Source organism: Kwoniella dendrophila, chromosome 2 (genome assembly GCF_036810415.1).
Source record: "Kwoniella dendrophila CBS 6074 chromosome 2, complete sequence".
NCBI lineage: Eukaryota > Fungi > Basidiomycota > Tremellomycetes > Tremellales > Cryptococcaceae > Kwoniella > Kwoniella dendrophila.
In genome coordinates, this window is record NC_089477.1 from 1565608 (window position 1) to 1585036 (window position 19429).

General features: G+C 38.0%; 6 protein-coding genes across 6 annotated transcripts; 5 read left to right on the top strand and 1 right to left on the bottom strand.

Moving 5' to 3' along the window:
* Positions 1–424: 424 nt before the first annotated feature.
* On the top strand, positions 425–2626 carry L201_002000 (uncharacterized protein; the record flags this gene model as incomplete). Its single annotated transcript, XM_066217780.1, has 4 exons — positions 425–1188; positions 1281–1604; positions 1755–2424; positions 2504–2626. The coding sequence occupies 4 exons, from the start codon at positions 425–427 to the stop codon at positions 2624–2626; spliced, it is 1881 nt and encodes a 626-aa protein (XP_066073877.1).
* Positions 2627–3221: 595 nt separating this feature from the next.
* Positions 3222–5458, bottom strand: L201_002001 (uncharacterized protein; the record flags this gene model as incomplete). Its single annotated transcript, XM_066217781.1, has 5 exons — positions 3222–4822; positions 4888–4969; positions 5048–5116; positions 5190–5277; positions 5394–5458. 5 exons carry the CDS (start codon positions 5456–5458, stop codon positions 3222–3224), a joined length of 1905 nt encoding a protein of 634 aa, XP_066073878.1.
* A 1609-nt stretch (positions 5459–7067) lies between these two features.
* Positions 7068–9237, top strand: L201_002002 (uncharacterized protein; the record flags this gene model as incomplete). Its single annotated transcript, XM_066217782.1, has 5 exons — positions 7068–8476; positions 8535–8610; positions 8664–8833; positions 8895–9124; positions 9179–9237. 5 exons carry the CDS (start codon positions 7068–7070, stop codon positions 9235–9237), a joined length of 1944 nt encoding a protein of 647 aa, XP_066073879.1.
* A 794-nt stretch (positions 9238–10031) lies between these two features.
* Positions 10032–11677, top strand: L201_002003 (uncharacterized protein; the record flags this gene model as incomplete). Its single annotated transcript, XM_066217783.1, has 5 exons — positions 10032–10110; positions 10295–10347; positions 10460–10491; positions 10558–10654; positions 10787–11677. The coding sequence occupies 5 exons, from the start codon at positions 10032–10034 to the stop codon at positions 11675–11677; spliced, it is 1152 nt and encodes a 383-aa protein (XP_066073880.1).
* Positions 11678–12584: 907 nt separating this feature from the next.
* On the top strand, positions 12585–16046 carry L201_002004 (uncharacterized protein; the record flags this gene model as incomplete). The annotated part of the gene is made up of 12 exons (XM_066217784.1): positions 12585–12627; positions 12716–12762; positions 12871–13518; positions 13600–14066; positions 14147–14616; positions 14699–14742; positions 14819–14972; positions 15046–15197; positions 15307–15477; positions 15543–15593; positions 15653–15865; positions 15942–16046. The coding sequence occupies 12 exons, from the start codon at positions 12585–12587 to the stop codon at positions 16044–16046; spliced, it is 2565 nt and encodes an 854-aa protein (XP_066073881.1).
* Positions 16047–16770: 724 nt separating this feature from the next.
* On the top strand, positions 16771–19298 carry L201_002005 (uncharacterized protein; the record flags this gene model as incomplete). Its single annotated transcript, XM_066217785.1, has 15 exons — positions 16771–17034; positions 17114–17166; positions 17238–17272; positions 17329–17413; positions 17475–17627; positions 17692–17743; positions 17868–17930; positions 18001–18080; positions 18137–18204; positions 18258–18301; positions 18354–18480; positions 18547–18771; positions 18831–18946; positions 19006–19057; positions 19141–19298. The coding sequence occupies 15 exons, from the start codon at positions 16771–16773 to the stop codon at positions 19296–19298; spliced, it is 1575 nt and encodes a 524-aa protein (XP_066073882.1).
* Positions 19299–19429: the final 131 nt, after the last annotated feature.

Genomic DNA, 19429 nt, shown 5'->3' on the forward strand with positions numbered 1-19429 from the left:
CATAAATTACTCTTATCTTGGTTTACGTCGAAGAAACGTGCTACTATTTGATCCAATCTGAGCGTAAAATGCATAGATAATGGACGTTGTGGAAGATTGCTTTTTCTTGCTGTTCTGCTTATGCATGCATCCAGAAAGAAGTATCACGATAACCTTTCACGAAGGAAGTGTATATATAGCGAGTGAGATTGTGTCACCATTATTCACCCTGTAGCCTTCGCAGCCGTTTCGGGTAATTAATTAAAATTACATCACTTCACATACAGTTTCGCAACATTAATCTCGTCCAACTGAAAAGTCAATCGCGCTAGCTTATAGAAACTGCATCTCCTTGATACTTTTTTTACTGCTCTTGTTCATCAGAGTGGTATATGCCTTCAGAGTTTGGTGCAAATTCAGAAATTAGTAAAGTCTAACTAAGAGAATGTCTGATCCTGCTACATCATCGGCTCCACCAGCATATGATCCACCAATAACATCCACAGCCAAATCACCAAGAAGATCATCATCACCTTCCGGATTACCCTCGCCACCTACATCACCTTCTCCATCTCGATATAGTCATAGCTATAGTAATAGCAATTATCGACCTGGATTATTCGCTCGATCACCCTCAAAAAGACCACTATTAGAGAGATCAAGAACTTCTTTATTAGATGAATTATTACCTACACCAACATCATCTACATTTCCTTCAAATTCAAATTCATACTTCAGTTCAAAACAAGCAGATTCAGGATCATTATCCCACGTAATCAGAAGAGCAGGTTCAGTAGCTGTTATTACTATCTTCCTGCTATCGATAACTTTTATGGCTTCTACAAGTACTACATCACCTGTAGGAATGTTAAAAAGTGGAGCTGCAAGTGGTTTAAAACAGGTTTTTGGTGTAGGTAATCAAGCTGAAATTGGAAGTTGGATAAGTCAAGATGTATCTTCCTCTAACACCGATACATCAATAAATGATAGTTTAAGTCAAGTACAAGATGGAACAGCCAGTGGAAGTGGGAGTGGAAGTGGGAGTGATACAGATAGTGATTCCGAACCTTTAGAGCAAGTTAAACCAGGGGTAGATTTTGATCATTATAAAATGTTAAAAACTTTACCTCCTGGTACAATTGATATATCATCAGCAGGTCAAAGGTTGATCTTTATAGGTGATATACATGGATCGCATGATCCTTTACTGTGAGTACTTCATATATTATATTCATATCTTATTCCCTAGTCTATTGTCCAATTTAACTTTTGAGCTGATATTCCTTCAAAATGTTATATAGTCGATTAATGGACAAAATATCATATTCACCAAATACAGATAGATTAATACATGTAGGAGATTTAATTGCAAAAGGATCAAAGAATAATGAACTTTTATGGTGGATGAATGAAAGAAGAATTTTAGGTGTAAGAGGTAATCATGATCAAACTGTTATACAATGGAGAGGTTGGATGGAATGGGCAGGTGGTGAAAATTGGGAAGAATTCATTGATAATTTGAATGATGAAGATGATGAAGGATTAGTATTAGAACAATTAAAAAAACAAAATAAAGATTGGCCAAAAGGTTGGAAGTGGAAAGGGGAACATTGGAAAATTGCAAGGTGAGTTTGGCTAGGCTATTAACAATATTAAACATCAATTAGAATTAGATTCGAAGGATTCTCTGCAATCGAGAGGACACTCTTTCCCTTGTGTATCTTGAGAACGATTAACTGATTTATTCTAATTGTTTGTCTGTGTTTACATTACAGGAACATGCCTAAACGACTTTATCTATATTTACTTGATTTACCACTAGTATTACATTTACCTTCATTACATTCTATAGTTGTACATGCTGGATTATTACCTTATGATATAACTAAATCTGATTCTGATCATCAACAACCTTTAATACAATTTAGTAATATGACTTCTTCACCTGAAGCAGGTAAAGAAGAAATTGAAATGATTAGAAATTCAGAAGAAATTTCTTTATTATTTGATATACCACAAAATTCTATACCATGGAATTTATTAAATATTAGAAGTATAACTAAAAAAAATAAAGTAACAAAATCAAATTCAAAAGGTAAACCTTGGTCAATTTTATGGAATAAACAAATGAAAAGATGTAATGGTAAAGGTAAATGGTCTTCAGGATCATTAGGTGAATCTTCTGTTGAACATGAATCTGAATCAAATCAAAATCAAGATCAAAGTATAGAGAATCAAGAAGATGTCGCAAACATAGATAAAAAAAGTATTGAAATTAGACAGAAACCTGGTTCTCCATCTACTTCTTCTACCACGCCTTCGACAGAGGTTGATACACAAGCCGGTGATTTAGGTTGTTCCCCTGTAACAGTTATTTACGGACATGCAGCTGGTCGAGGTCTAGATATCAAACCATTCAGTAAAGGTTTAGATACTGGATGTGTGGTAAGTCTCTCTTTACTCTGTCAAGCGAATCATTCCTTTGCGGCAGATAGGCTCATCCTGACTTGATATTCACTTACAGTACGGACGTAAATTAACGGTGTTAGTATTAGGAGATCTAAAAGGATTGAAAGGTGAATCAGTTAGAGTAGGTGATCATCAAGGTATTTTAGTTAGTGAAAATTGTGGTGAAGGAGGTACATAGAGACGATGGACCCTGTTTTTCCATCTCATTTTTCGGAATAGACTTGAGACTGATAGATAGTTTAACGTATGTTGTACATTATATACCTGTAGCAATCAAATAATTAGATATTCAAGGGACTTTTCTTTAGCCTATATGTATATACTGTATGATACATCAATCACAAATAGTATGCGTAAACTGACAGGAACTTAGAGTAATTCTATTAACGAATGATGCATACGTCAACTCTACATGCGAAGCAATTACCATACGATCACAACCTAATTCGATACATGTAAAGACAAATAATGGATACAGCGATTTTAGACAAAGTATGTTAGAGAACGGGAAAAATTCGATTTCGACATTGTGGCAAATGATTATTCTTGATAGAAAAAAAGAGATCAATTGTCTTGTTGTGCTTTCAGATTGTGGGAACTTTGCCATCGATATTAGCAGGATTCGTATTCTGTTGAGGAAGTTGAAATTGGAATTATGGGAAATATATAGCAGGTGTTATTCAAACCACTTCAAACCGATATCTGGCGCAGGATAAAAGGGGGGTAACCGGTCATTGATCTTATCATTATATTTGATATTATCTTTATTATTATTATCCTCTGTAATAGGCTCGAAGATGCTTTGAGTGTTGTTTAGGTTGATGAGTGATGATATTGGACTCATGATAGAAGGCTTTGACTCTTCTTGAATGGGCAGGAAAGTCGTTTCCTTTTTTCATATACTCATGATTATTGTCATTATTATCACTTATATTCTGATCGTTTTGATCGGTGGACCGTATAGGAGAATTAAGAATGGAGAGATGGGACGGGGTGTACCAATTGAACGAAGGAATCAATTTTGAGGTATCTGCTACACCTTCACCATTTTGAGATGGTGGAATCGTATTCGAGTGGATATGATTTGGAAAGTCCTCATTAATAGGAGTTGACCAACCGCTACTTAACGGACTTATCCATTTCGGATCTATTGTCCCGTTATTCTTTTCGTTATCGAATGAATTCTTATAAGTCTCATTTCCTATAAATCGGCCAGCAGTCTTACTCCTGGTAGCGAAAGGTTTTGCATTTTCAATCCAATCACTGAAAGCTGATTTATTCCAACTTGATGATAAACCGGTCAAGTTTCCGTTATTATCGTTGTTCGGTGGAACGGGATTGAATGTCGGGGTAGATAAAATAAGCTCTTTGGGTGATAAGCTAAACCCGTTACTCGTAGTGGAAGAATTAAACAACCCCGTTTCAGAAGGGGTGTCTTGATTTTGTTTCAGGATTTGATTGTGAAGTAAATGTGATGGAACAGGAGCTGCAGGAGCTGCTATTCTTCTCGGTGCTCCAGCAGGTTTCGGAATATCAGCTGTAAATGGTACTCGTTGCTGACTTGGAGCTACTTCAAACTGACCATATTCTGAGATCGGAGGTAGACTAGATCTAGTTGAGTTCAATGAGTTACTGAAATCCGTGATATTCACATGAATATTCTGATCAGTAGGACCAGAATTTGATTCTCCCGCTGTTACAAACGGATTGGTCACTGTATCTGTAGTATTACTGTTATTGAATGAAGGAATGGAAGAGGGTATGTTTATATCATTACCAAGACTACCAAATGATCTGAAAGGTGTAGAATGATATGTCATTGTGGGTGAAGTACTCATTGAAGCTGGACAAGATGAATAAAGTTTCTGATTATACGAAGGGAATAGGTTCAGCGGTTGCTTGAATATTGATTTCGGTGTATCTTGCATTCTGGGTACTGGAAGTGTATTGGTCATAGTGGTAAATGAGGAATTTAGCTGTACGTAAGGCCAAATTGATTGTGATGTTGTGTTTGAATGGCATGTGTAAGGGGAATCAAAATCGTTATTTAGTAATATTTTATCTAATTTATTTGTATTCATGTATCTAAGATTATCAGTAAGATTATCAGTTTTATCGATGTTATCATTATTATTATTACTGCCGCTATCAGCGAGTTCAGTATCAATGGTTAGATTTGGTTTTGTACTCGTATTGGATTTCGAATTTAACATTTCTTCTTTAACTTGTTTAGCCTTTTCAATCACACCTGGACCGGCTCTCGTTCTTATTATCTCACCATTAGCTAATCTCCTCGTACGTATCAATTTTGGTGGTGCTCTTCTTTTAATCGTTAATAATTCTGATGGTGTTGAAAGTCTATTTAGTGTGGGATCTGAGAGGATAATAGAAATTGTCAGTGTAAAAGCAACTCAACGAAGGGATTTCAAAAAGACTTACGTGCCCATACACTAGCATCAGATATGTTTCCATTAGAATCTTTGAATTGTCTACCTGGGAATAAACGAGAGAACCCGTATATCTAGATATATATGGATTGAAGGTTAATACTAATGTACTTAACCGTTCGAGGATAAAGGGCAAGAATCGGTTTACATACATTCAGTTGTCGTCCGAAAGAAGCGATTTTATCGTGTTTGTATAATTTCGGTAAAACCTCTTTAGCGAGCTATTGTGCAAGCTATCTCAGCTCAAGCAATTTCGATATTTTTCATTCTTATGGAAAAAATGTATTAACAAACCTTATCAGGTTGAGCTATAACTAATTGTCTTGAGTCCGTTGCCCAATACATGATTTCAGGACATGGATGAGGTTCGAGTGACAGGAAGCTATACGATCATGAATTGGCTTTTCGTCAGCTGAGCGGCACGATTTATCTGGACTGAAATGGGATTACGATATTGAATACAGTATCTGCTCATTGTTTGAGGCGGAATCAACTCACTCATACAACTTCTGAAGAAAATTTGGAGGTTTGGAACCACCATTTATCGCTGAATATCTACCCATTTTACGCTCAGGCGAATTTTGGTATTCTCGTATGGGCGACATCTAATTGTATGTATGGCTATAAATGTCTTGTGGGTAATTGCGCGGGGTACGAAGAATATAGGATATAATGACTTGTGATGTGGGTTAAGGTGGCAAAAGAAAAATTAAATATATGAAGGCTGAATTCCAATGGGGATAGTGCCCCTTTCTTTCAATTTTCAAGCTTTTGTCAACTTTCACCAACTATTTATAGGTTTTACTGAATCTTACCTTATCGGTGGATAGGTAGATAGCATTATTCGGAATGACCAACCGAGAATTCCGAATAATTTACATCTTTGCATCTTTCGTGACCTGACTAAGAGAACGTTTTTGTAAAGCAGATATGGTATAACCTTTGTTTCGAGCTTTCATGCGTTTTTGAAAAACCTTTCTTGTAACTTTCCATTCAACTTGGCTAGCTTGTAGCTATGTATTTCCATTCATAAATCCTCTTTTCCTTGAGTATGTCAAGTGAGCATGACTTTCTCGTGAAGTATATGATGGCTAAATCATAGTTTTGGTGCATGAGAATCCGAAGTTTGCCCACAATGTCGCTTGTGAAATTGGTGTTTTTCACTTTAGACTTAAAGTACGACATTAGGTGAAAAGAAGGCCGCATATAACGGGTTAGCAACTTTACAACAAACTAGACGTCATCAATATACAAAGGATGAATACTCATGCTTTGAGATTCGACTTTTCCCGATATGTTCAGTAGATTTTTATCGGAGATGTTGATCTTTTGATTTTCTTGGCTCTTGATCAGAATTTGCATTATTTTGCCATGTTATGCCGTTTTGTCCGTAGGTATAAGTTGCTACTCTGCTTTTGCCGAGTTTTCAGTATACAATGCTTGGTGGAAGAATCATAAAGTAGAAAATGATTTAGGCGGAAAATGCATCACATACTATTTTTGTCGCCTAAATTACAATCAACCGTCTTTCCTTTGACGTAAAAAGTGTATTGGTATTTCTCAAATATATGATTACTAATATATTACGCGTCCGTCACTTTTCTAAGAATATTCGTTAAAGAGTTTCATCACCCATCGTTGTTATCTTCGACTTTATCTATTTATTGAGAGCAACGCAATTCAGCATGATGGTATCATCCACCTTACGATCCACGAGAAGGGTGGCATTGAAGCTGTAAATTATTGCCACAGCCATAAACGATGTTTCAGTTTTGCGCAGATAGTCGGTCGATACAAGTTTGTCGTCCTTGAAACAAGTACATACGTTTTTTTACATCTTACGAAACTCACCTGGATTACTCATCTCTTCGTTGCGTATATCAGACATTAATCGACCCCAATTTTTAGTCAAGTTGCCGCTGCATATATGTTTTCGAAATTATGCTAGTAGTGGTTTTGCATTCTTCTTTAATGTTCCATCTTCATTCTCCTTCGTACCCCCTTTCCGCTTTATCACTATATGTTGCACATACACCATCAAAGGTACACACTGTAGTATACAGTATATGTATATATACATACAGTACATCCTTTAGGCGTGTGTGACTAATCGGCTTGATCATCAAATCCAATCACCCAATCAATCATTTTTAGCTTCTTTGTTCCTGTACAATGCAACCTCCATATAACACTTATTACCCACCTCAGCCCCATCCTCAATATCCTATCCGATCTACTCCTATATTCCCTAATTTATCTTCTAACACTTATCAATCTTTTCCACCAGATCAAATCATCTATAACAGTGATGAGTTAGTTGATCGAAGAACGTATTATCCACCTAGATTTCAAGGTGCTGCACCACCTACTATACCTAAACAACGTGTATTAGCTCCTTTTCATCATTTCAGACATTTGAGAAGTGAACATTCTATTGAATCTCATCATAATCAACCTCAAATCTCTCAATCAAGATCAAGGTCTAGATCAAGAAGAAATACTATTACACAACCCATACCACTTCAAGGTAGTCCACCATTACTCCCACAAGCTCTTGTAAATGCGCCATCATCGGCCTCCTCGAACCTATCAGATACAGCATCTGATATAATGAGAAGACAAAACGCACCTAGAAATACATCACATCAGCCATTACCTCCGATTACACCTCCGATGCCACCTACCCCTGTACCTGCCCATTTACCTACACCTGAAAGACATCATACCGGACTTCATTTCATGGAGACAGAACGTCGTCGAGCTTCCATACCAGGATATTATGCAGAAAATACCAGAGTAGACTCACGTGAACATGTGAGCTCAGCTTATAACGACACCTTTGAAGCGGTACCACACCCAGAGATCCATCACCAGCAAGTGCTCATGTCAAACAATATAACACCTAGATATAGTAACCCAACTACCGCTTCAAACGGTAATTTCGATCCGATATTATCTGTTCGACAGCCCACCACACACCCTCCTAGCGGACGAAGGGAAAGTAGGATCCGTCTTCAATCAGATAGAACGATACGAGTAAAAGCTGCTAGGCCAGAGACGATCGACTCACCAATCGACATTGATCAACCGCGGCCGGAAGCAAGAACACCGAACGATATCCCCAGAAGAGCCGAACGACCGACACACTCCACAGCAGTTGATCAAACGGCGAGAACAGTGCCTGCAAGAGTAAGAATACCTACAGAAGCTCAGCCCATCAATGGACAGCGGCCAGCTACTACCGCACCCACACAACCAATTGTCAGCCAAACAAGACAAAACCCGTCAGCAGGAAGAAGTGGATATACTCACACACCATCAACCCTTCCTGCCACTCAGACCCCTACTCAATCAAGACGTATATCATCCGATGCTCCTAAAACGGACCATACTCGTTCTACTGGTAATCCCTCTCGACTTATCTCAGCTGATGATACTAGAGTTCGCTCCACCTATGATTCGGTTGGTGCCATTATCCAGGCCCGCCCTGTCAATCCTCTGAGTACTTCGATATCACGAAACACCCAATTTGAGGATGACCTAGAAGAAGAGATGACTTGTCCTATTTGTCGTAGTGTAATGTGAGTTATAGCTATAAAGTATGTAGTAGAATGTTAATCGCTACTTCGCCGTGTTTAGGGTGGCACCACATCAGTTTTCACCATGTGGTCATGCTTTATGCGGAGGTTGCGGTGTTCAGTGGATCATGACTAGGGTGAGTATTGGACTGCCGTACAAGTGCTTGGTGAGCTGATGAGATGAATATAGGCTGGCGCAGGAGAGCAAGTTAATTGCCCTGTATGTCGAAATCCAGCCGACCCATTGAACCCTTTGATACCGGCACGAAACCTAGAAAATTTGATCAAAAGATGGATCGATAACAAGGTAGCTGTTGAAGGTGAATGGGATGGCTTGCAAGATTTCAAAGAGAGAGAAGAGTAAGTGATAGGATGTTGACTTAGTGATTAACGTATCCTGCTAAACGCAAACTGTATATAGATGCTGGAATATACATAAAGCACATTCACCTGACGGTATTATTCCTCGATCACTTCCTACGACTAGCGTTCCTATGATAAGGGAGAATATAGTTAACAGACTCACGCCAGCGTTGATAACGCCTAGAGGAGGTAGATACGTTACTCAAGCAGACGGGATGTTCACAGCTTTAAGTTGGGCTATGGATGCGTCAGATAACCCGCCTTCCACTCGTCCTGACAGTTCTGCAGGTGAGACGACCCATGGTCTACCATAGTATCACAACTGATAAGATGGGTTTATAGGCAGTATACGTAGTATGCTTACAAGTTTGGAAAATTTCAGTTCCTCTGATAACCTGTAAGTTGCTTCACCTAGTGATCAAAAGATCTGAACTTGAAGGAAGAGACTCAACTAATCATTATATTCGAGATCATCACGAATCCATGAGATCTTTCGCGACCACTCCAATCTAATGGGTCACCCGTCCTCGCAAAATCCTGGACCTTCTCAGACGGCACCCAGAGAATCCAGTAGACATCGTCGGTTGCCAAGAATTGATCCACCCAACACAGGCAGCCAGGTCGCTGGTTTGGGACTATTTCCATGATGATCAACAGACGGTTCCAATCTCATTCAGGCGGCATGTGATATGATGAGATGAGATGAGACAAGTGTAGCAATCTAAATTGGAACGAGGCTCTTTTGTTGTTTGCGATCGTTATGATCAGGTTTACGTATATATTTGTAATTTGTATTCTACCTGTCTCTGTTGTCACCAGGATTCTATTTACTGTACTATGCGTATGAATAATGATCGATAATGTATATATGGTTTATACCTCGATGATCCATACACTGAACTGTAAACAACACGTCGGGATACTACTGGAATGCTCGTGAATTATATTATCCCGGTTATTAATATCCTATGACTCACAGACGGATTAACGCCACAACTTAAATCTTAAACCCATTTAAGCGATAGATGATGGGATGATCACTCAATCAATCTTTGATGTTGTGTTAAATTACTCAAACCTACAGGTACTCAATCACAATTACACCTACTTTTTCCTCTGTTCTTTTATCATCAGTAACTTGATTATACTTCATTGTACATACATAACTCTCTACGCTCATTACACTAGGACAATTATGGACTTGTCAACTTTGGGATCAACTTTACCACCTGGATTAGCGGATGCTGAGAGGGATATGGGAGATAAGTTTAGAGGTTAGTCTCAAGTCGTGAGATCATATCAACATTTCACACACCGGAAGATGAACGGTAGATGGGTCAGATCTTGCTGGAAACTTACCACCCGTTCCTTTACTTCCTATATAACAAGAGAATGAGATCATATAGTAGGAATAAGGAAAGGAATACAGGAGCTGACGAGAACGTATTGCGTATATAGCTGCTGCATTAAGTATAACGAATTTATATAAGAGTTCTTTGGGTTATACCAAGGTATGTGGACCCTTCCCTTTCTTGGATCTACTCGTCCTTCCTGTAATCCTACAATCTGCTTTCATAGATTGCTGGAAATCGATATGCTTATCGAAATCTATTGTATTTATAGCAAGCATACAATGTCGGATATTCAGCTGCATTGTAAGTTGTCTTCTACAATTATCAAATTACAATTTGTACTGAATGAATTTCACTCAACCGCAACAGAGCCGATGTCCTTTCCACCGTCCAATCATCCATAGGCGCAGGACAAAATGCAGAACAGACTTTATCGAGGTTGATGGATTGGGCAGATGCTAGGCAGGTAAGCGTCTTTCTCTGGAAATCAACAAAAAAAATATGCCATGAAGAGCAATATCATACAACCTTGAGTAAAAGATTCCTGTCTAAACAGTTCGAGCTAACTTCCCTCCTTTCTTTTCCAATCTTATCTTAGGCGGCTATATCAGCATTCGCAGCGGAAGACACTGATGATGCACCTGCACCACCGGTCAAACGATCTACCGCTATGCCGAAACAATCACTAAATCACCTAAATCCACCTAATCGACCTGCTTCTGCTCCCATACCACAATCATCCAATTTGCAGTCCTTTGCTTCAAGATTGAAAGATGATAGGATAGAGGAAAATGCAGTTGCAAGTTCTTCAAGAAGTATTCCGCCTGTAGCTTCCTCATCGAACTCTACTACACCCAACACCAGTAATTCCTCAATGTATCAAGCCACTCCCTCAGGCGTAATGTCTTCATCACCAATGGCATCACCTTCCAACAATCGGCCAATGTTTCATCACCTGCCCAAATCCAACAGAAGCGGATCGAATCGCCATACTCAGCTGAACCTGAATCAGAGTCATAATCGTGAACGTGATCCTGGACCTTCAGCTATATCTGTATACAACAACTCTTCTACCCAATCCCAATCTATGATAAATAGTAATTCATTACCAAGTACGACTTTCAATCCTTCATTACCTTCAGCAGGTGTACCTTTTGTATCATTCACTCATCAAGATAATGATGGACCAGCACAGAACTATTCAACAGGTTCGAAAAGGCCAATGATAGACTCAATGGAAATCGATCAATCGTCATCAACAACAACAATAAATCCAATTACTAACACTACAACATTACAAGTTCAAACTCCGCCTTCAAATAATGGAAGATCAAGTAGAGCATCAAAGAGGAGAAGTTTAGGAAATAGTTTAAATAATGATGGAGATAATGAAAAGGATAAAGATATTTCAAGGGAAAAAGATAAAGATAGAGAAAGGAAAAAGGGTAGTAGAAGACATGGTAATGGTGCAGGCGCTTCAGCTGTATAGAGATGGACGTCTATTTTCGAACAGCAGGGTGAATTAGTAGAGGTGATGATGTCTATGTGATCGAAAGGTTGATTTGGATAGATATTATGCGGAAAGATCAATTGTCAACATGTTGGAATACATGTGAGGTGGGGTAGAACTAGAGAGAAGAGTCATGTCTTTACACACACATTGTATAAAATATCAAACATTTGCATTCAGACATTTTATATCACATAATTAGTACATGTATGTCTCATGGAGATCTGTTACTAATATAATTAAATCAGATCTCCCTTCACATTGCCTTTTCGCTGCATCAATATACCCAAGATCTCTCACAACGACCTGAACGCGATCTCTTGCATGGTATTGTTTCCCATACGACAATAACACAGTTCATTATATGGAGACAGGTTGGCGTATGAGTATCCATTGCCTATCTCATATCAGCTGTTATAGTTAATCCAGATAATTGGAGTGAGTCGAAATAAGGGAGAAGTGAAGCAAAGTAACGTAAATAGGGAGGTTAGAAGGGTAATTTATGGGAAACAGCTGAGCGCTATCTTACTCGTACTTTTGCTCACTTCGCCTAATCTCATCTCCGGTACAAAATAGGTAAGTCGGCCGGAGCCAAAGTAGTAACCAAATACTGTTAACCAAATAACATAAGCCTGTAGAAGAGATCTCCGATATATCATCCTATAGCTACTAGAATTAGATATTGATAAGGTAGTACATACTCTTTGTAATACCACTTTTTCCAACCACTCTTTGTAAATAAACCAACTGTAATATCCACTGTGCCCGACGTAGAAGAACACTCCTTCTTCGGGCGCACAATATTGGCGTCAAACTATCATAGAAATCAACCATATAAACTTCAATATCTCACGTTTACTGAACCAAGAGGAATCAAAGATATACAATGTCGTTACATCTTGATTATGCGGAGATATCTCGTCAAGCTAGTATGTAGTATCTTGCGCTGATTACTGAAAGTCTAGACGTGATGTAAATTGGCATGGAGGAGCTGACTCTACCCATTTACCATTACAGGAAAGATAGTTGATGCGAATAGAGCTAGAAGTATAATTGATCAAGTTGTAAGTTGACAATCATATCTTATCACCCATCGCCCTTAATGAGCTCATACATCAAAGACTGATTTTATTGTCGTTTTCTTCTAACTATGTTGACGCCAAAACAAACAGACATTAGATCCAGAATCTAAACAAAAAGTAAAATATACAAGATCAACTACAGGATGTTTAGCATGTAGATCACATAAAGTAAAATGTGATGAAACGATACCAGCATGTTTAAGATGTGTTGCATCACAAAGAAAATGTGAATATCCACAACCAGGTGAAAACAATAGTAATGGTAAAAAACGTAAAAATACTACTATAAATGGTAGCAATAATGGTGGTAGAAGAGGTGGTAGAAGAAGTACAAGTTTAAGACAAGATGATCAAGGGCAAGATTTAAATAATATTAATACTGGATCAAGTTCTACACCAACTAAAAGAGTTAGATTAGATGAAAGAAAAGGATCATCATCTAGATTAAGCTTGAATGATATAACAGGAGGAAGAAGAGAAGGAAATGACGTTGAGGAAGAAGGAGGAGAAGGAGGAGAAGGAGAAGAAGAAGAAGAAAGTAATTTGAATTTCCAAGATGATATTCAGATTTCCGGACACCATGGTAATATCAACAACAATAACAACATGATAAATGGCACTAGATCACCTAAAAGTTTTATGGGTGATGATGGTATAACAAATACAGATAAAGTGGATCCTTCACCAACTGATAATAGTAGATTAGGTGCACCAAGTCCGATGGATATACTAAATCTAGTGAGTAGTATTCATTCCATATAATATAACATCATCAACTTGTAGATAATCATTCATACTAATATGCTTCAATGTGTATAGACCACAACACCAGATTTCTCATTCCTTAATGACTTTATTCCCTTTCCACATATCACACCACCATCACAACCTATACCACCACAACCAAGTTCATCAACTCAAAACTTGTTTACAGCATCACCCAACTCATTATTCACAAATGATTTAACGCAAAATCAATTCACGGCAAATATGAATGCTAATAATGCTGGAATGACAACAAGTACAGGTATAATCCCATCAACAAGCGTACCAAATCAGTACCAAAATCAGAATCAAAATCAAGGTTATCAGAACATGTTTCCACATTTTGAAAATTTTGGTAAATCTTTATTATTGAATAGAAGATTGATTAAAGTAAACAATGATAATTCGAATAACGGTAGTGGTCAAAATGGTAGTTTACAAAATAATGATGGATCAAAAAGTCTTACACCACAATTACAAGCTTTACATCCTAGATTACAAATGGTTGAGTCCATTTTACAGTGAGTTTGGTTCGATGTCGGATAATCTGTGTATTTCATCCAGGAAATACAACTAATTACTATCCAACATTTACTCATAGAGCCTATACACTTGATGAAGCATTATTTGAATTTGGACCTTCACATAGACATAGAAATCTATCTAATAATACATTAACCGCTGGTGTAATTGACGTATTATCAAATGCATTTCCATCACCTACAGCAAGAACGATATTTCATCATTATTGTAATACAGCATCAAGAATATTAATTACAATGGGTAATATTGGACCAAATCCATTATTAGCTTTATGTACACCAATAAAATTATTAGATACAAATTCTGCTGCTTCAGCAGCAATTAGAATGTCAATGTTATCAACTGGTATAGCACATTTTATACATGAAACTGGATTGAATATAAAATCATCTTCCGCTGAACAAAATTTAGGTTTAGGTCAATGGCAAAGAATGAGATTGAAATTAAAAGAAATAAGTGATAAATTTAAAAAAGCTGCTTTAAGTAATATAACTTTAGCTGCTTCAAGTGAAAGATCACCAGATCAAGGTTAGTCGATTATACATTTTACTCTTGAACATATGATGAAGTATTTGAATGTCTTACCGAATTGATGTGTTTCTCGATATAGTCGATAGTATACTGGCAGCCTGTACTCTTTTATGTATAAGAGATGTAAGTGATTCCGGACTTTTGATTCTATATAACCCTCGTCGTGTCCTACTGACTCTCTGTATAATTTGACTCTCAGGTGATAAGTGCCGATCCATCTTGGAGAGACAATTTGGAGTTCGCCTTGAATTTAATAACGAAAAAAGGTGGACCTCAGACAATGCTTCAAGGTTTGGAATACTCCTTCACTCGACGTTATCTCCTAGAAAATTTGGCTACACACGATGTCTTTTGTAAGTTAGCAGACAACACACATCGTGAACAAAACGATTTCAGTGTGAGGCTAACCTATCTTTCAATGATCAGCTTCGTTCATTACAGGAAAAGAACCTTCAATGTTAGGTAATTACGATTCATGGTGGTTTGATAGTGTAGAAACATCGCAAACTAGATGGGAATGGGAATCAGTAGAAAGATCTTTCGGTATATCTAGAGCTATGGTAGATCTGGTAGCAAGGGTAAGTCTTTTCGTACGAACCATTTTAGGTCGCATCCTTTCTTTCTTCCTCCTTCTCCAGCCTGAACGCTCGTCAACACAAGTCATACTAATCTTCTTGAGTGATGTAGATTGCTGTTTTAGATTCTCAGAAACGTCGAATAGGCTTGATCATGAAATCTGGATCAGATGAAATGTGGGATGTAGGTCAACATTTTGAAAGAGAAAGTCATTGTTTACTGTTAGAATTGGATATCTGGGGAAATAGTTTGAATGCTTTACCTCAGCATGTCAGAGTTACAGTGAGTTTTAGTCATATGGCTTTCATCGAAGTGTTATTGATGGGCTGATCTGAATCACTTGATAGTGCGGAGACTACATATACAAGTACATGGCAGTAGTGTTCATCCTCGCAGATGTAAGTGAGACAAGATGTCATCGTGACATACTGTATTGACACGTTATGATCTTTTATAGATACTTGAACAACCAACTTCAACACCTAGAATAGTTAAATCAATTGATCATATATTAGAATTGATTTCTGAAGCATCGGCAATGCGAATGTCTGTAATGTTGATTTGGCCATTGTTAATTGCTGGTGTATTTTCTTTACCTACAAAAAGACAGAAAGTGGTTGAATTGTTCGAAGCTTTAAGTGGTGATTATTGTGAAGATTTAGAGGTTGCAGTGAGTTTATTTGACGTTACAAAAAAGTGGAATTCGATTAATTATACTGATAATTTCATCTTGAATAATCCTTTAGCGAGAATTGTTAGATGAGCAGTGGAGAATGATCGATGCAGGTAAAGGTAAACAACCTTGGGATAAAGTAATGAACAAGTTGGGTAAATATGTTTTATTGATTTAGTTGTCATTTTATAACCATACATATGCGTTAATTTGGAGGACATTTGTAATATAATAACATTATATATACCTGCTACATTGGATCGATGGATCAGCTTCTTGTATGTACAATCATATAACGGATCTCCATCTATCTTCGGGAGTCGTGTAACTATCATTCAGTAGTGAGAAATATAGATGTCCGGCTTTCTCGGAAGCAATCTGTCAATTATGGGATCATCATCATATCATGTGAGAGGAACGGTGCTAGCGGATAATAAGCGAATAAAGAGATGGGGTTTAAGGGGTTAACGTATCCTTCTTATCTAAGGTATCTATGTTATTTTACTCTCATTTGCTCTATCTCTTGGTACTCGTACTACATACTGACATCTTGGCGAATGAGATGGGATGAGATGATGACGTATGAAACGGAGATCAAGTTACTCGTATTGTTTATTATAGTGGACGAAAAGATAAAAATCATGAATTATAGATAAGGAGTAGATAAGCCTTTTTCCCCCTTCCCGTTCCATAAAATGTATCTAAATACAAAACATTATCCTAATACCTGCATTCATCCCATTCCGTACTAAACAAGCTAATTGACCGTAAATAAATAACATAATCAGTCTGCTTCATTTGACTCGTTCTCATCAGTGTTATCCAGCTACATCACCAACAGATCAAAAACCAATATCAGCTAAATCACATTGTGAAGCTGCATTGTATTCTCCTCATTCAAGATGGATGAAAAAACAGAAAAAGCAATAAATGCACCACATGCGATAAGACCAATTGAAAGTGAAACTATCCATAATAATGGGAAACACAATTCAGATGTTACAACAAGATTAGAAGAAATGGGATATAAACAAGAATTGAAGAGAAATTTAGGAATGATTTCAATCTTAGGTTTGAGTTTCGCTATTATGGCTGTGCCTTTTGGTACTTCAACAACATTGAATATAGCTTTGACTGATGGTGGACCAGTAACCATCTTATATGGTGTAAGTGGTTATCACCTATCTCGAAGTTATATATATGTATACCGTCTATCACACTAATAAATCATGTGAACCGGTTTAGTGGGTATTTGTCTCGTTGGTTTCGTTGGCTATTGCTGCTAGTTTGGCGGAAATGTGAGTAATGAATTGATCGGGATGAATATGGATCAATTTGAGGTGACTTACTATTGATGTTATGTGCGTAGATGCTCTGTTTTCCCTACTTCAGGCGGTGTATATTGTAAATTTCAACAATATTCGAGATAACCCTCTATGAATGCTAATCGATCCATTTAGACTGGGCTGCCATGTTATCAACTCCGAAATACAGTGCTTTTTCAAGTTATCTCACAGGGTGGCTGGGTACAGTGGGTAATTGGACGTGGGTGATTCAGACTAATGGTAACAAGAGGAGAAATCAGTTTAGCTAATCCCGAATTTAGTGTAACAGCTTCAATCACTTTTGGTGGATCTCAACTCATCTTGGCGGCAGCTACATTATATCATGAGGATTATGTACCGACAAAATGGCAGACTTGTTTAGTTTATTGGGCTTCTTTATTAGGTTCTTTACTCGTAAACATATTTTGCACAAAGTAAGTAATCAGAATCCATCATTCAAGTCTTCGTAGATAGGCTATTTGCTGAGCCCCCTCAAAGGTACTTAGACAAGTTGAATACAATCTGCCTATACTGGACCGGTATTTCTGTTGTCATGTAAGTTTCCAGTCTTAGCACATATTCCGCTCTAATTTTTAAGCTGATCATCGTGATTACAGTGTATGTTTGGTTAGGTTCACCTCAAAGTGTCACTAATTGCTAGACTCGTATTATAGATCATAGTAACTCTATTGAGTATGGCAGATCATCGTAATTCAGGCAAATTCGCTTTTTCCCATGTAAGTGATGAGTTACCATCCATTTTCATCCTTGAGGTGCCGAGACTAAATATCAGAAATATCTCATTAGTTTGACGCTTCAAATTCGGGTTGGCCCTCTGCCTGGGCATGGTTCGTAGGATTATTACAGGCTGCATACACTCTTACTGGGTAGGCGGATTTCCAAACGCGACCAAAATGACTGATAGCTGATGGTCTTTCGATAGGTATGGAATGGTGGCTGCGTTATGTGAAGAGGTGAAAGAGCCTGCTCATGAGGTACCAAGAGCAATGGGTGAGCTCTTTCTAACGATCAACCATTGTAGAGCTAATGGAGACTGCGAACAGTACTTTCTGTCGCTGCAGCTGCAGTTACCGGTTTAGTGTACCTCGTAAGTTGACGTATCAGATGCACCCTCTGCTATTTCTGACTGTCTTATATAGCTTCCAATCAATTTTGTTCTACCCGATATCACACCCCTCCTCGAGGTAGCAAGTTTACAACCTATGCCTTTGCTCTACAAGACAGTGACAGGAAGTGCTGGTGCAGCTTTAGGATTACTTTTCCTAAGTAAGATACCACGGATGCCCACCTGTCTGTAGTCGGTTTTGAGCTGACAGTGCATACCTTCGATAGTTCTTGGTATTTGGGTATTCGCTACAATTGGATCTTTGACAGCTGCATCAAGGTGTACATGGGCTTTCTCTCGAGATGGCGGTATACCAGGCTCGAATTGGTGGAAAGTTGTAAACCCTACTTTCGGAATTCCCATCAACTCTCTTATATTGTCAACGGTAGTATGTGCTCTATTAGGTTTGATCTATTTAGGAAGTGATGCAGCATTTAATGCTTTTACAGGGGGTGAGTGATAACCTGTAACTTAATGCAGTGTAACGCTTATAACGTCGGTATCGAAATAGTCGCTACAATCTGTTTGGGCTGTTCATATGCTTTTCCCGTCCTTTGTTCCTTACTTAGGAAAAGAGAGATGGTTAGTCAAGCACCATTTTCATTGGGCAAAGCAGGCTTCATCATTGTGAGTCCTCACACCTTGTGTTTGTTTTCATAAGTCTCTGCTTAAGAAATCATCAACAGAACACCATTACGGTTGTATGGATTTCATTCTCAATAATTCTCTTCTGTATGCGTGAGTATTCCTCTTCGTTCCTCACAGGGAAGCCCAGCATGATTGAGGAGACCCCGATGCTAATGTCCGGAACATTCACCTAGCTACCGCCGTTCCAGTGACAGATCCAAAATCCATGAACTACGCCAGTGTAGTATTTGCTGGATTCTCAACTATCGCGGCTATTTGGTATGCTGTGAATGCTAGAAAACATTATCATGGTCCTACATTTTCAGCTGAAAAAATTGGTACTTCAACGTAGTTGGGCGATTTGCCAGGAATTGGTGAAGCGCGAAACTGGATTAGACGGAGATTTATTCTGTCGGAAGATAGTATTGTAACAATAGATAATGATGAAAAGCTATACATGCAGTTGAAAATACTATGCTTGTA